This window comes from Gossypium hirsutum, chromosome D08, assembly GCF_007990345.1.
Source record: "Gossypium hirsutum isolate 1008001.06 chromosome D08, Gossypium_hirsutum_v2.1, whole genome shotgun sequence".
NCBI classification, from domain to species: domain Eukaryota; kingdom Viridiplantae; phylum Streptophyta; class Magnoliopsida; order Malvales; family Malvaceae; genus Gossypium; species Gossypium hirsutum.
In genome coordinates, this window is record NC_053444.1 from 11,273,861 (window position 1) to 11,291,923 (window position 18,063).

Consider the following 18,063-nt stretch of genomic DNA (forward strand, 5'->3'; position numbering starts at 1 on the left):
TTTTACGATTGTTTAATTATATGTAACTTACATTAGTATTAAATCTTGGTCTTATTATATATTTCAACTATTTTATATGTGTTGTTATTGTTGTAATTAGTTATTAAGTTTAATTAAATTTTATGTGTATTGCAGAAAAAATGCCTAGAAGAAAAATTATAAGGGAAAGCATTGTTCAAAATTATCCAAACTCGACAGAAACAAATAGTACTGAACAATAGACAATAATTGGATCTTCGAATGTTCCGATTACACCTGAGGATCCTACGGAAGTTCAAAGTAATTTTACATTTAATTTACATGCGTGTTGACTTATAATTGATTTATTTTTCAAATTCTTATATTATAATATACCATTTGTAGCTGAAAATGGTGGGATGCGCAGAGGTCGAGGACGTACGCTACTTAGAGAGTTATACGAGTTAGATCCAGTCGAGCGTGTCAAGGTATGCAAAAACAGTTTTGGTCAGCCTGTTGGATCAGAAGCTCGACTTTTAGTAGGATACATGAGCATTTTAGCACGAAATGCGAATATGTTGCCTATCAACTACGAGTCATGGCGTCAAATGCCTGATAGCAACAAAAACCAAGCCCTCGATAATATTAAGGTAACAAAATGTTAATGTCATCTGTAATGCTTGGGAAATAGTTTCATTTATATTTACTTTATTAACTTGTGTTTTTTGTAGGCGAGATTTGCTTTAAAGGTCTCGGATGCTTATGTAAAGAAGGCATTGGGAAAAAGATGGAGAGACAATAAAAGCACTTTGAAGAAAAATTATTATAAGACAAAAACAACCCTCGATGAGAAATTGCAAAATGTCCCGCCGGGTATGTTGAGGTACCAATGGGAAGATGCGGTTAGATTTTGGCATTCTCAGAAAGGCGAGGTACGACGTACTTCCAAACTATTGTAATTATTTTGGTTTATAGTATTTACTATTTATGTACTAAAAATTTTATAACGTAGGATCGTGAACGAGTTGGAAAAAGCAGCCGGCAGCAACAAAAATTCACTCACACAGCCGGGTCGAGAAGTTTTGCATGTGTAGCCGAGGCGGAGGTATTTTTAATTTTTTAATATTCTCAAATATGTATAACCTTCTATTAAATAATATTTTTACTACTATATTGTAGGAACGGTCATCCGGTCAAAAAGTTGGACGCCTTCAACTTTTTGAAATTACACATAAGAAGAAAGATAGATCTGCTATGACTCCTGAAGCTGGTGAAATTATGGTACGTTTACTTAATACGATTTGACTTGTTTTAGTTATTTATAGTGTTTATTTTCTAATGGTTTAATTCATTGCTTGTAATGCGACTATTGTTATATTGCATTTGTTTTTTTAATATATATTACGTTCCTAACTATGTGATTTATTTATTAGGAAAAACTAAAGGAAAAAAAGACGGAGTACGAAGCGATTGCTTCTAGTGATAGTTCTGTTCATCTTGAAGACATTGATAACCGGATTATTACTGAAGTTTTGGGTCCTGAAAAGCATGGTCGGGTTCGATTTCAAGGATCTTTTATCAGCCCAACCCAATATTTTGGATCCTGCTCGCACCAATACATGGCTTCGGGGAGTCAATCTCAAGCTGAAGTTCAGAGGTTAAAAGACTAGATGGCTCAGATGCAAGCGACCACATTTGAGGTTCAAAGGAAATATGAAGAACTTCAGCAACTTAAAGCAGAGGCGACAGCGAGGGAAGCAGAGGCTACAGCGAGAGAAGCAGAGGCCGTAGCGAGAGAAGCAGCGATAGAAGCAGAGGTTCAAAAGAAATATGAAGAACTACAGCTACGACTTCAAAAAGATGCGACATCGAGAGAAGCAGAGCAGAGCAAAAAGTACAACGAACTTCAACAGGAGCTTCAGATTATGATGAAGATGTTTCAGCAGTCGCAACCTCCACCGTCATAGTGTATATTGCATAAATATTTTTATCATTTTAACTTTTAACGTTTTTGTAAAGAAAAGTATGAATTCACTTTTATTTATATCAATTAATATTATTTTAGTAATTTAATTTGAAATATTATATAAATTTATTGTTTTTGGTTGCTTTAGATCTGGTTGCTTTTGATTTGTTGTTGCAGGAGGGCTGAAAAAAATAGAAAATTTTATTTTAAAAAAATCCCAAAATTAGTGGCGTATTTTAAAAAACGCCGCTAAAAGTCATATCAAAATAGTGGCGTTTGTGAAATAAGCACCGCTAAAGAACACTACTTTTAGCAGCGTTTTTGACCAAGCGCCGCTATAGAACATTACTTTTAGCGCCTTTTCTTCCTAAGCGCCACTAAATAACATGATTTTTAGCGGCGTTTATTTCCTTAGCGCCGCTAAAGAACATGATCTTTAGCGGCGTTTTTTTCTGTAAGCGCCGCAAAAGTTAGCGACGTTGTCGTTAGCGGCATTTTTTGTGGCACTTCTTCAAGCGCCGCAAATGCCTTTAGTGGCATTAAAAAGCGCCGCTAAAGGCCTAAAAAAACACCGCTAAAAACTTGTTCTGGTGTAGTGCAAGGTGCATTCCATTTGATGGCAGTAATTCTGGATGAATCTTCTTTCGACCCTGTTGCTGTTGCATTGCTTATGTGAATGGCGAGTGTTTAGCTTGTCCTACTATCATTTCAGTACTACCATATTTTCCCTGAAATATTTCATGTTCTTCCAAATAAACAAGCAAGTAACCTAAAAAAAAAATCCCATTTAACAACTCCAAGACCAAAATCTGACTGGTTCTTTAAATTTGATATCATCCAGTCTTCTAAATCTGCATCAAAAAAAATTATTATAATCATTAGTAGCAATAGTTTTAGACCAAATACATTTCGCTATGTTGCAATCCCGCAACGTGTGGATGAGAGTTTCTTGGAAGTTCCCATATAGAATACAACTGCTATATATCATTCGTCAACCTCCTTCGGACTCTTTCATGATTAGTTAACAGTCTTTTCTTCAGCATTAACCATAAAAAAATATTTATTCTAAGAGGCAGAATGTTCTTCCAAATTACTCTCCAAACATCATTATGAGTATTGGGGTCAACTTGAATCTGACTTTTATAAGCCTTATTAACCGAGAACTTACCTGAGTCATTATTCTTCCATAAGCAAACATCATCCCCCAAATCCTCCATTGGAGGAGGGCAAGCAGCTATATGCTCCAAAATCTCCTCATCAAAGCATTGCGTTAGTAGTACACTCCATTTCCAACCACCATTTGGGTTTGTCATATCCGCAACTTTGGCCTCCATGGGAACAACCATTGATTGTCGTAAATATCTATGAAGAGATCCCAGTCTTGGTGTCTAGTTATCCATGAAAAAAATTAACAGACCATCCATTACCTATACTCCAACAAATATTCGATTGAAAGGATTCCCACGCCATATTGATTGATTTCCAAGTATAAGAGTTATTAGTTCTATGTAAAGAAGGAGGCAAACCTCAAGCATCATATATTTATGCTGCAGAATCTTAACCCGTTACTTATCCGGCTTAGTAATAAGCTGAAAAGCCAATTTCATTAGAAAAGAATAGTTTATGAGTTCTCATTATTTTTAATTAATTGTTTCAATTTTTTCCTATTGAATTTCTCTCTTTTAAATTGTTTTTTTTTATTTTTTTCAAATTTAAATAATGTAAAAAATTGTTGTTATAGGACTACCATTAGAGGTTATTTCTAGTTCTTACGCAAGTCTTTTTAAGTGAAACAGATTTTTGCTTTAGGTTTTATTTTTAGGTTAACTATACAAATGGTCACTCAACTATGTTCGCATTTCTATTTGGTCACTCAATTTTAAAAAATTTCAATTTAGACACTAAACTTTGTGTTTGTTCCTATTTTGGTCACCCGCCATTAAATTGATAATGAGAAAACTTTTTCTAACTAGTATAATAACACATTTAATCCTTAATACTTACATATTCTATCAATTTGATCCTAATTCTAAATAATTCAATAAATTTAACCTTTCACATTTACAAATTCTATCAATTTGAACCAAAGCTTTCAACTTTTAAAATAGAGTCATTCCACGTTTATAAATTTACAAAACCCAAAAAAAAACCCCTTCTCCAATTGTGCAAATATAATATACTTGTAATATAAATATTTGGCATACATATATAATACCATGTCCATTTCTCAATCACTCATCTTTTCAATAATATCTCTTATTATTGAAGAATTATGGTGAATGCATGTGAATATTTTTGTCCATTAAAATTTTCTAATTTAAAACTATTCAAGAGAAAATTTTAATAATAAGCATAAATTAATAAATCATAAAAGGTAAATTATAATGTTTCCACAAAACATAAAATTAAAATGATCAAAATTGAATATTGTGTGAATGTGAACTTGTTATAAAATTTATTTATGTTTTTTGGATATTAAATCTGAGATAAAAAAAAAGTATAAATATTAAATTAAAGATTATTATTGAGTTTGATATTTCCACAAGCAAAATAAAAAACATAATCGTATATATATATAATAAAATATAAAAAAATAAAAAAGTAAATTAAACATGCGATTTTTTTTAAATCTCACTTAAATAAATTAAACTTTCACTATCCATATATGTGATAATAATCCTTAATGAAAAGAAATTTTTTGACTAGCATATTTGACAGAATTGGAGAATTTTTTTTTTCTTTTCTTTTTGGGTTTTACAAGTTTATAGACGTCTCTATTTTAAAAGTTAAAAGTTTTGGTTAGGAAGTTTAAGGATCAAATTGATTAAATTTTGTAAATGTAAAGGGTTAAATTTATTGAATTATTTAGAATTATAATCGAATTTGATAAAACATGTAAGTATTAAGAACTAAATGTGTTATTATACCAGTTAAAAAAAAGGTGACACTATTATTTACGTTATTAATTTAACGAAGGGTGACTAAAATAAGAACGAATACAAAGTTTAGTGCTTAAATTAAAATTTTTAAAAGTTCAATGACCAAAATAAGAATACAAATATAGTTAGATAACATTTGTATAATTTAGTGTTTATTTTTTTTATTAAACATTCCATCTCAAATTTCAACTTCCTCACTTCCTCGAGTTCAACATATACTTTTGATCACTCATTCTTACTTTATGCATGTCTACTTAAAAAAGATTGAAAGATTTATCATTTTACCGTGAAACTTTGGTGTGACTTAGCGATGACTTATATGTAAAACATGTAAGAGATAAATGTTGAAGAAAGGTATAGTGAGATGTTCTCTTTTGGTAACATACCTAAAAAAGGATGGCATAAACAATATAATAAAATTATAAAAACTAACTTAAAAAGTTAAATACATTAAAATTTCAATTTAACTTTGATAGTTATTATTATTTGAAAAAAAGATAATTATTTAAATTTTTTTAAAAGAATTACTACAGTCACAATTACAAAATACACAATATATATATGTGAGTAAGTGAGGTAAGAATAAACTATTATAAAACATAATTAGGCTTTAACTTGAACATATTTAAAGATGTTCACATATATATAATCTACACAAGTTAGGTCCGAAACAGTGACTTAACCTTAAAAAAGAAACATTTAAGAAAACCCGCGACATCTAAAAGTTCTCAACTTTCAATCCCACCAAAAAGCAATAGTTTCCCCACCTTGGCGATCCAAGTGATTCAAATCCAACCAATCAAAACACAAATTTGTCACATACCTCCACGTTGGCAATCCTGGATACGAAAAGACAAGCCACTTTGGCCATCTCCGTGAAACCCAAACAGCCAATCAAAACACACCTTCTCCCTTCTATATAATAACATCCCTTTCGCCTCGTCTCCCACCAAAACCAATTTCAAAGATTACAAAAAATTCCCCTTCAAAAAACTTTATCTTTCAAAAGGAAAAGAAATCCAAACAAATCTGCAAATCATGAGCTCCGCGGCAGCAACAACCACCAAAGGAGGCCGAGGCAAGTCAAAGGCTAAAGCCGTTTCCCGATCCAGCAAAGCCGGACTACAATTCCCCGTTGGTCGAGTTGCACGTTTCCTCAAGAAAGGACGATACGCCGAGCGCGTCGGATCTGGATCCCCTGTCTATCTCTCTGCCGTTCTCGAGTATCTAGCTGCTGAGGTTTGTCTAATCGGAACTATCTTTTATCATATTGGAAATCTCTTAGATTTTTTTATAAGCGGAGTAACTGATCTGTTTGGGGTTTCTTTAATATTACAGGTTTTGGAATTGGCTGGAAACGCAGCAAGGGACAACAAGAAGAACAGAATTATTCCAAGGCACATTCAGTTGGCTGTGAGGAACGACGAAGAACTGAGCAAGCTGTTGGGAGGTGTGACGATTGCAAATGGTGGGGTTCTGCCAAACATTCATCAGAATCTGTTGCCAAAGAAGGCTTCGAAAGGGAAGGGCGAGATTGGTTCTGTTTCTCAAGAGTTTTAGAGGATCTTGCAGTGCATTGGAATGATTATTTTTGGGATAGCATGTAATGAAACAGTTCGTTTTTTACATGTATAAATCTGTTAGTAAAGAAAGCGTAGAATTGAATCATTTATTCTAACTTTTTCAGGTTTTCAATTTTATTTTTGTTCGTTCATGTTTAGAACCAAAATCTCCTTCAGTCAATTTATGCAAAGAAGTGCACATATATAATTAGAATGGTAAAGCAAGGGTACAGTGAAATATAAAAACTGTCGTAGTAAAGGTATGGAGGGAAGGAGGTAGATGACATTTGAGATTCAAGTGCTTGGATGTCGGAGGTACATCTTTTTACAAATTCTCGTTCCAGCAGGAGCTGGGTTTCCGGTGCGACTCCAACAGATCGTGTTCCGAGACAAATGCTTTGATGAAGTTAACAATCGATTCTTGAGTCTGAATAACCCTTTCTGAAATTTATTCTTGGCAAACCAAAGAACCCATATCGCAGTAGACATGTTGCCCAATTCTCGAATATTTACAATTTAAAGAATATTTTTGTTTCACTTAAATCTGAACTAGAAAGAAATCAGTAAAGTACTATAAGTTGGGTAGATGAAAAATTGAATAAGGGCATTGAAGTATTTTTACTTCCCAAACTCTATAAGCCAAAAGTCACAGCACCAATTTTCTTGCTTCTCATGTTGGGTTCATATTTGCTTGCAAATGCTATGTGTTTGGGATTGCTTTTACTGCCCAAAAGCACTTTTATACCTCTAAACTCATTCCGAACGAGCCCAAAGAGAAGTACAGGGAGGGTACTTGGCTATTGGGTTTTAACAAGAAAATTAGATATTGGGATGTTACTCGAGCAGAGCTTTGGGCATTTGTTGGTGTTTTGACAGGAAACTAAAGTTTAGTTTGGATGAGCGGTGTGTTTAATTTTGGTGATGTTAAAAATAGCGGTGATGTTGAGAATAGTTACTGTAGCAGTGAGATTGATACTATAGCGGTAAAATTAGAAACAATAATGGAGTGTGTGTTTGGATTCAACTACAACTGTAGTGGTGATGTGAGAATAAAAAATGATTATTAAGACATCAGATTAGAATTGATATATAATAAAAATTTTTAAAATTATTTTACTTTCACAAAATTATTAAAAATATGTGAATTTACAAATTCATTTGATAAAATATTAAAATATAAATTTATAATAAAATATTTGTTTCTTTAACTATCAACGTTGTTTTGTTACTTTTCTTTATTCAATTTATTAATAAATGAAAAGGGACAAAAAAGGCATGTAAGTTGCATTTGCAGCTTTGAATTTTCAATTGGGCATAAATGGAGTAGTGGAAATTTTGGGGTGTGGTGCGATCTATTCCCTTCCACCGCACTAGAACTTGGTCATCCAAAGAAAGTTTTGTACCGCGGTTGCACAAAAATCAATAAAAAACGCATTGTGCTAATGCTAAACGGGGATCCAAAAGAAGCCTAAGGAGAATTGAAGCAAAGAAAACGAATGCAAAGAAATTTGAACAAGAAGAAAAACTAAAAAGAATCTGATCACAATTCAAATTTTCATTAAGTAAAAAACATATAGGTTACAAGGCTGTTACCTAATGTGTAACTGCTCCCACTAATTACTTGACTAAAGTAAAGCTTAAATTACACACAAAATGTAGCTGACATATCAACTATTACATCAAATTGGACATCATTCAAATCAACATTAATCTTACTAACTCTAAAAACAAATTATAAAAGAACTAAAGCTAGTTACATATAAACAAAATGTTGCTGTTGTACTGGTTGAGCTTCAATGTTTTTCTACTGTTGCATTGCAAGCCAAAGTTCAACACTCCTCCTTGGATTGTATGCAACAAACACCAATATATCTTTTTAAGTTCTCAAATCTTGTAGCACCGAGAGACTTAGTTAGAATATCAGCATGCTGGTTTCTGAGCTATAATGGATCAAATTAACTTCCTTTGATTGCTCAGCCTCTCTAATGAAATGAAATTTAATCTTAAAATGCTTGGTTTTGCCATAAAATACTGGATTTTTTTACTATGGCAACAGCTGACTGATTGTCAACTCTAATCTCAGTAGCTTTAGCTTGATCTTCATTCAAATCACATAAAAGTTTCCTAAGCCAAATGGCTTGATTAACAGCTGCAGTAGCTGCCATGTACTTTGCTTCTGCTGTTGATTGAGCTACAGTTTGTTGTTTCTTTGAACTTCAATAAAAGACCCTTAAGCCAAGAGTGAAGAAATAATCAGATGTGCTTTTCATGTTATCAATGGATCCTGCCCAATCACTATTAGAATACCCTATCAACTTGAGTTCTTTTGCCTTCTCAAATTTCACTCCATAATCCAAGGTTCCTTTCATATATCTAAGAACTCTTTTGGCTGCCTTAAAATGAACAACATCGTAGCAATGCATGAATCTAGAAAGAAGACTAACAGCAAACATGATATCAGGCCTTATAACTATCAAGTAAAGCAAACAACCTACAAGGCTTCTATACTCTTTCTCATCAACTCTTTCATGGTTGCCATTGTTGGTTAGTTTTTCATCTTGAGCCACTGATGTGCTAACTATTTTGCAATTTGACATACAAAATTTGTTTAATATCTTCAAGGCAAAGGCTTGCTGACTTATGAAGATGGCATGATCAGACTGATTCATTTCCATGCCAAGAAAGGAAGTCATTTCCCCCAAGTCAGTCATTTCAAAAACATCTTGCATCTATACTTTAAAATTTTCAATCAGCTCCCTCTTGCTTCCAGTTACCAACAAATCATCTACATATAGTGACACAATCAACAGGGTTTCATTATCTGATTTCTTCACATAGAGAATAGGCTTACTGATACTCTTCTCAAACCCGAGCCTAGACAGATATGTATCAACTTTGTCATACCAGGCCTTTGGTGCCTGCTTCAGACCATACAAGGCCTTTTTTTAACTTGTAGACCTTACCCTCTTCATCAAGAACCTTGAACCCCTCTGGTTGTTCAATGAAGATTTCTTTCTTGAGGAAGCCATTCAGGAAAGTAGACTTAACATCCAGTTGATGCACCCTCCATTTCTTTTGAGCAGCCAAGGCAAACAAAAGTCTTATTGTATCTAACCTTGAAATAGGGGCAAAGGTTTCTAAGAATTCAATGCCATACTATTGGCTGTACCCCTTCACCACAAGTCTTGCCTTGTGTTTGTTTAGGATCCATCACCATTGTACTTGACTCTAAACACCCACTTCACACCAATAACTCTCTTCTGGTCTGGCCTGTCAACCAATTCCCAAGTATTGTTCTTGTGTATCAGCTCCATTTCAGCTTCCATGGCTCTTTTCCAACACTTTTCTTTAGCAGTCTCATCAAAACTTGAAGGCTCCATTATTGCCACATCACATCTTTGATAGATGTCAGTGATGGTTCTTGTGCCTCTCTTAGGTACATCATAGAATTCATAATTAATTTACTCTTCTTCTTCTTCAGCTGGTTGCAGATTACTGTCTTTTTGACCTTGTTCACACAAGCTTGCATCTGTACCATTCCATTTCCATACATTTTCCTTATCAAATTTCACATCCCTGCTCACCATGATCTTTTATGTGGAGGGATCAAAGACCTTATAGCCTTTCTTTGTGCTGCTGTAACCAACAAATATCTTTTCTCCTGTTTGGTTCTCTTCTCAGCTGAAATAAGTGTATAGCAGACACAACCAAACACCTTTAGTGTGAAACAGTTGGCTTAAGTTCAAACCAAGCTTCAAAATGAGTTTTTTCTTTGACAGCATTGGTTGGCAATCTGTTGGCTTAAGTTATTCAAGTCGAATAACTTGAATACGATCCTCTTTCGCTTACTCCTTACCACAAATTATATTAGTAGATGAACCTAAACATGTCCGTAGTCTAATCGGAAATGAGAAAATCAATTGAAAGACTAATATGTCATCTATCAAGTCCAATTGGAGAGATGTTTTGTCTTGAGCATCGAAGTGGATAGCTCCTAGAAGATAAAGACATAGATGCGATTAATTAGACTGATAATATGTCGGACAAGACCCAAGTAGAATAGATCTTAAACTCGTTTATTCTTTTATTTATTTGCGACGTTTATAATGTAACATATCTTAATCCTAAGTGAATGATAGACTATGTATGTGTGACTCATATACTTTGATGTAAGTAAAAACTTGAGTTTGAATAGATAAGGATCCCAAAACTGGTGCGTTAGGTATATGGCTTTTGCAGTATGTAGCATCATTCACAATAGTGGAATTCATAACAGAAGAATGGGTAAATAATATCCTTTTATTGCCATTATATGATAGATGAAAAGTAAACGTGGTTACAGGTCATTTATCTTTGTGATAAATAGGATCATATTGGGAGAACCGATTTATCCCAAAGAGATTAAAGATATCCTATGAGGGTAACACACTTATGACAATGTCATTGGATGAAAACTGAACGAGCAACTTTCGTAATGATATGTAATTAGGGAAAGCTCAGTTACGATATTATAATGGAATAACTTCGTGACTAAATGAGTTTATAATTAGTAGGTGAAAAACTAAAATTTTATTATAAATCATTTCAGCCCTAATCACAAATATCAAATTAGTCCCTCCGCTAGCTCGTTGAAATAAAAAATGAATTGTATTTAGAATCAAATGAATAGAAATGGATAAAAATGACATAGTTAGAGAAATGAGTTACATTCACAAATGAATGTGGTTTCTCACTAAATATGGAAATGGCTTGAGAATTAATTTAACATTTTCGAATTATTATTGAAGTAAATAATTGAAGTTCGAAAACAAAATTAAATTAATTGGTCATTGTGAATTCGTTGAATGTAGAAATTAAATATATTCTCATAAATTCTTTTATGGTAAAGTTGTCATGACTTTAACGAAATTAGAATTGAGTTGAAAAATTATTTAATTGAAAAATTAATATATATTTATTTTGGGAAATAAAAATAATGCATTAGATTGGATTAAATTATAACGTCCAAGAAGCATATATAATTGGACCCGATACAGGAGAGACCCAAAGCCCCTCACAATATGTTTGAGGGGCAGCTAACCCTAATTCAACTAGGGGATTGATTTTTCTATTAAATAAGCATTATTTGCATTCTTCTAATTCAACTAGGGTTCTGTTATCTCTCCATATAAATAGATGACACTGATAGAACTAAAAATATAGAAGTTTCACACAACTTTGAGATATTTTTAATCTGTTCGAAAATAGTGAGAATTTATTTTGTAAGTATAAATTCTATTTTTCGGGAATAACAATTCTACCGTTTTTATTGAGAGAGAGGTCTACTTTCCTACTAAAAGTAAGAAAATTATTTTTGGTTCGTGTTTGATTCATAATTGTTCGATCCCACGCTTGAAGCGATTCTTGGTACGAGAATAGTAGAGAAGGTTGCTCGGTTGAAAGTTAGGAACGTGAAGGACCCGTCTTGCACAAAGCACAAGTACTTTTCGAGAAGAGTTTATTGCTATAAATATCATAAATCGGTTTGATTTTCAAATTTTTATTTTTTCGTTGTGCAAGAAAATTGTTTTGAAACTGATTTTTTTTTCAGCAAACACAACGTATAACTTTTTCCAAATACAGATGTTACATTTGACAAAATAAAAACATATGTACCACGTTATAGAAATTTGTTAAACTCAAATGCCAAATGATGTATTAAGTCTATGATAAAATATATTTTTTGATTTAAGACCCTTGAGTATCACGAGCCACCTTAAATTCTAACTAAATCCATAGAAATGCTACATAAGACCTCTAAATGTCCAATAAAGCTCTTTCAAATATTATTTTGAGCTTGAAACATTGCTTCTTAAAGAGCATTGAGCTCTTTTGTACTCGACCCAACAAGAAAAAAAATAGGTGAAAGCATCTATGAAGTCTTTGTATTATAGAGACTGTATCAAATTTGTCCATCTATTATTAAATAGTTCAATTTAGTCCCTAGACTATTAAATGAATCAAATATATCTGGATTGTAATAGAATTAATATTTACTGTATAAAAATATTTTGAAAAATATTTTTTCAATTGCAATAAATAACATTTTTATACAGTAACAATTTAACTTTATTTTAGTTTTTTAATAATAAAATTAAATTCCAAGGTACATTCACCGGATAAATATATAAAAGAAATTGCAAGTTTAATTGGGCGTCGGGACGCTCCTTCCCTTCATTTGTCGGGCGCTTGCCCTTGAAATTGACCTCCATACATAAGGATGAAAAATTACCAAAATAAACATCATCCTTTGCCTCATTTGCTTCCTTAATCATGATTATTCCTTTCCGAAAGAAGAAAATGATGGTGTCTGTTAGCGTAATGAAAGTAGAGAATCTGTTCTCTTTTTCTGTTTCCCAATGATCTAAATATGGTTATTATTAGGTTCAGTAAGATTATGTACCGATTTTTAAATCTTATTTAAACAATAGTTGTCATCATCTAACTCTTATTACCAAAATATACGGACCTACATGAAAATAAACTTAAATGTAATTCAAAGAAGCAATTAATAAGTTTTTGATTAGAAATTAGTTTCCAATCCAGGTCTAACTTTCTTCTGAAAATTAAACACATTGAGTCATTCTGAAGATACCATTAAAAGCCCTACAAAATTGCTTTCCACTTTTTAAACAAGAAACCTGTCTCCCCCTTTTCACCCAATTTCCCGACTTCTTGAAAACTGTGTGTTATCTATTTATGCATTCTCAGGCCACCGAAGCAATCTTAACTACTGTTTTTTATATTTTAAAATGAATAATAATTAGATAACTAAATAATAAATAATTTAAAGTTAAAGGACCAATCAAGAAATCTGATCAACTTTAGAGACTAATGAGAGGCTACGGAAAATGTCATCTGTGCACACCAGGAATTTGGGTATCTATACTTCCAATTTATTAAGTGTTTTACTAAGTTTGTGTCACCCTCAATCGAGTCGCCAATTTCGTTATATTATTTGAAGGTATTTTAGTCTTTTCATTTTAACGAAAAAAAGGTATATAGTGAAATTTGAACACATGCCAATTTATCACTCAACCAATGCTTTATTTTAATATACATAATTTATTACCTTCATTTTAATGATAGCATCATGATAACTAATTGTGGTGCTTTTAGTATTGTTAATTTGATGTATTTATTATGATTAATTAATTTCAAACCATTTATTTCATTTTTATTATATACTATTTTTAAACACACATAAGTGTTCTAAATAAGTGGTTTTCACATGCATTCACGTGTGATAAGATTTCTTATTAATAATGTTATTAATTAAGTTGGTGTCACAAGCCAACTCAACACTAACTCACAACAAATGATAAAACTATGATAAATAATTGTAGAGCAATTAGTATTTTTTACTTGATGTATTTATGTAAAATTTAATATGATTTTTATTTTAATATTATACATATTTCATTTGTTATTATGATTAATTAATTTCAAGCCATACATTTCATTATATATTGTATGTTATTTTTAAACACACATTTATGTTTTAAATCCGTAATTTCCATATATATATATGGAATACACATGTGATAAGATTTCTAATAATAGTTAATAATTTAGCATGGTAAAATCCGTTTTTAGGATTTTTAAAAAAAATTATAATGCTAATATTTATGATTATTTTGTCAACTGAAATTTAATAAGTTAGAAAATTCTAAAAGGAAAAAATATATGCAATATGAATGCCATTAGATTTGTAAAATATTTAAGAATATAAAACTACATTTCAAAGCTAATTGTTTGTATATATTAAAAATCATTTTCTTAACAATTTAGGTTGGATTTTGTGGAAAAAGAAAAGAAAAGGTGGTACCATTCAAATCAAAATTTTAAAATATTTTATTGTGTTTTAAAAGATTCAAATCTCTCCCCAAAGACCATGAATTATATTGAATAGAAATAAAGTAGTAAATGGGACATATAAAAAAATATTTAATTTGAATCCCAATCTTCAAAATAAGGGTGTCATTTTCCCAAGGAGAATGATTTTTGTCAGTGACCAATTGGGGCAGATGGCACTCTCGTAATATTACCCAAACTGCAAGGGCAAACAATAAATTCCACCGTAGATAAAATTTGAAAACACAAGTGGACGTTAACTCTAAAAACTTGAAAAGCTTCACTTCCGATGCATCTCTCAATATCAAAACAAGTCCACAAAATTTAAAAACCTCGTGACCTTCGAAGAAGAGAAGCAAAACCCAAAGCTAACAGGAAGATAATGACAGGTCTAGTAATGATGACCAAAGGAGGTGGCTGTGGTGGCGGTGGGAAGGGCGGAGCTAAAGGAGGAGGAGGAGGAGGGCTCAAGAGCTGTGAGGAGGAAGAAGAACGGCAGAACCAGATTTCTGTCGTGGCCTTGCTTTTGGCTGCTTTGAGGAAATCCATGGTGTCTTGTCGTGTTGATAGACGAGACGAAGTAATGTCTTCTTCCACCGTTCATCAGATGGAAATCGGATGGCCGACCAACGTCAAACACATCACCCATGTTACATTTGATCGGTTCAATGGGTTCTTGGGTCTTCCCGTTGAGTTCCAAGTCGAGATCCCGGGTCGGGTTCCAAGTGCTAGGTAATTTTCTTTTGTTGGTTTCTTTAAAGATTGATTTCTTTAGTTGTTTTCAGGTTGAAATGTTAGTGTTTTCTGCAGTTTAGATCTGAAATTCATTTTCAAAGTTTTGATTTCAAGCTCTTTTTCATTTTGAAAATTTGAAAATAAACAATTTATTGAACTGGGTTTGTCGCTTTCTATAAAAGCTATATGAAATTGACAAATAATTTTTATAATATATACACCTTGTTTATTTTGTCCTTACTCCTTTTTCCAGAAGCAGTAAAATAATTGGACTTCGAGTTGCTTGTGGAATTGCAGTGAATTTCATCGAGTGATAGAGGCTATGTTTAGGGTATTAGGATTTGTGGTTATATTAGGTTTATTTCTTGCAGCACCTGAAGTGTGCAATAAATGTAGCTACTGACCCTGCCTTGTATAGGTGAAGCAAATAAATGATGCCATGTTCTGGACTGTTTTTAGTTGCAAAATATTTATTGCAACCTAATCTTGTCTATGAAGAAATTTGGGTTTTCAAAGAAACTTCTTTTGATGTACCTCTGCGGTTTACAAGCCAAGTCCGGTCTTTTCTCCAATCAGGGTTTTATCTCCCTATTCAATTGCAGCACCATGGTTGCTGTAAAGCGAGCTTATGGCAAAGCTCGAACTAGGACCTTTTGCATATGGACATTTTATCTGTTCTATTACTATGGTCCTTAATTGCAACTGACTGTATTCATTACAGTGCTAGTGTGTTTGGTGTCTCAGCCGAATCAATGCAATGCTCGTTCGATTCCAAAAGGAATAGTGTCCCCACTATACTCTTACTAATGCAGGAGCGGCTTTATTCACAAGGAGGCCTAAAGGTTTGGAGTTGTAAACCTTGTCAACTACTATTCAATTCAACTCTATGCAATTGAATGATCATGGTTTTCTGCTCAATTGATCTTGTAGGCAGAAGGGATTTTCCGGATAAATCCTGAAAATAGCCAGGAGGAGCATGTAAGAGATCAGCTCAATAGGGGCATAGTGCCGGATAATATCGACGTCCATTGTCTTGCTGGCCTTATAAAGGCTTGGTTCCGGGAACTTCCTTCAGGGGTGCTAGATGGACTTTCCCCTGAACAGGTTCTCCAATGCAATACCGAAGAAGAATCTGTCGATCTTGTGAAGCAACTAAAGCCAACTGAAGCTGCATTGCTCAATTGGGCTGTTGATCTTATGGCGGATGTTGTCGAGGAAGAGGAATCGAACAAAATGAATGCGAGAAATATCGCAATGGTTTTTGCTCCGAATATGACTCAGGTATCAAACAAAATTTTCTAGTTTGCATAAACGAATTTGTTGGATCAGTATTCAGAGATATGTACTTAAAATTGTTTTGTCAAATACTACAAACTGCCATGGGAACTAAGATGAAGATTTTTATTTTGATTTTCTCTCGAGTAGATGTCTGATCCATTGACGGCTCTGATGCATGCTGTTCAAGTAATGAACTTGCTCAAGACCTTGATCATGAGGACACTGCAGGAGCGTGAAGAGAGCGCAACAGGAGGGAGATGTTCACCAATGTCGTCTCACTCTTGCAATGGCCCTACCGATGAGGAGTTTGATAGTAACCGAGAGATGGAAACGAGCTGTGAACTGAAAGGACCAACATCAGAATACGATAATGCCCTTTACAATAGCTACAGCGGAGACGAAGATGAAGTTCAGTCATTAGGTGAAATAGAGGAATGCTTCTTGAGGCAACTGGATGAGAATAATAAGACCGTCACCAATAGTCTTTTTGGAGGAACCAGCTGACGAATTGCAAAGTGATAATTCAAGTCCAGTTACTGTCTTACCTGAAAGAATTTTTGCCTTGAGAATTAGTGATGGAAGGGACTCCGGTCAGAAGGAAGACCCAAGCACATAAGGATGTGGAGATGATAGACAATCTAGATTGTCACTGTCCTTGTCTAATGCTATCTGACTGATGATGGTTCATCCTTACATTATGTAAAACAATACTTTGTTGCTCTTCGATCATGATTTGCTTCTGTAAATCGATAAAGTTAGTGTTGTTTGAATCAAAGGTTCAGTAATGGGGCTGAACTTGTGTTTGTGTTTGAAATCGAAGTTCTCTAACATTGCCTGTTCTATCTAAATATGGTTGATTTGCAGGGAATTGGGGGAAAGAAAGGACAAAAAAACAAAACAGAAAAAGAACAGCATCTAAGATGCTAGACAGGTTTCCCAGAACAGCTTGTTCTTTTCCATCTCATTCATGGTTGAATCAAAAGAAACAGCTGATGCTTTCTTGTTTTGTTTTACCACAACTCCATTAATACATTTCTTATACAAATGAACCCCATTTTGGTCCACCACCTCCCCATCCTCTTCATCATCTTCGTGATGATCATCGCCAACATTTGCTTTGTGATCTAAGCTATAATTAACCACATGAAGAAGATCAGATTCAGATGTAGTGGCATCATCACAGCTGCATGACTCGGCATCATCGTTGTCATCTTCATCATGGTTGATAACAGATATGGCGGGATCAAAGTAACCGGCTTCGGAATCGCCGGTAGCCTCTAAGTGGAAGAAATAAGAGACATCAACAACTTTATTTGTAATCTCCATGTTTCTTGTCGACACTAAAGAACAACGTAAACAAGTAATAACCTTATTTTGGAGTCCCCCATACGTAGTGTTTATTTATAATAGATATAACATATTACTATAAAAGGAATTTGCAAAGCAAAGGAGAGGTGGGGCTACTTTTGCCGCCAGCGGCGCCTCCGCCACCGTTTGCGTGTTTGAGTTTGAAAAGAAAAAAACAATTATCCGTTGGCTAATTCACCTTCTAGAACAAAAAGAATATATATATGTATGTTTATGTACGTATTCCAACTATTCTAGAAGCAGTGTTGACGACACGGAGTTTCTACCTTTTAAAAAGGGGTTATGATAGAATAATAACTTGGCAGCCTCCAACGACCAAGGAGAAGAAAAATGAAATCTGCTTCATGAATTTTGGGTCAAATTC

The 18,063-nt window shown here is 33.5% G+C and overlaps 3 protein-coding genes across 3 annotated transcripts; 2 read left to right on the plus strand and 1 right to left on the minus strand.

Annotated features, from left to right (window-relative positions):
- Nucleotides 1-5,800: 5,800 nt before the first annotated feature.
- LOC107913168 (histone H2AX) lies at nt 5,801-6,531 on the plus strand. Its single transcript, XM_016841660.2, has 2 exons — nt 5,801-6,102; nt 6,202-6,531. Exons 1-2 carry the CDS (start codon nt 5,902-5,904, stop codon nt 6,421-6,423), a joined length of 423 nt encoding a protein of 140 aa, XP_016697149.1. The 5' UTR covers nt 5,801-5,901; the 3' UTR covers nt 6,424-6,531.
- Nucleotides 6,532-14,575: 8,044 nt separating this feature from the next.
- On the plus strand, nt 14,576-17,145 carry LOC107913176 (rho GTPase-activating protein 2). Its single transcript, XM_016841672.2, is given in 5 exon segments — nt 14,576-15,050; nt 15,775-15,895; nt 15,984-16,334; nt 16,479-16,811; nt 16,813-17,145. Coding segments are annotated over 5 exon segments (1,290 nt in total). The 5' UTR covers nt 14,576-14,700; the 3' UTR covers nt 16,948-17,145.
- An 83-nt stretch (nt 17,146-17,228) lies between these two features.
- Nucleotides 17,229-17,790, minus strand: LOC107913184 (uncharacterized). Its single transcript, XM_016841684.2, has one exon. The coding sequence runs from the start codon at nt 17,655-17,657 to the stop codon at nt 17,247-17,249; it is 411 nt and encodes a 136-aa protein (XP_016697173.1). The 5' UTR covers nt 17,658-17,790; the 3' UTR covers nt 17,229-17,246.
- Nucleotides 17,791-18,063: the final 273 nt, after the last annotated feature.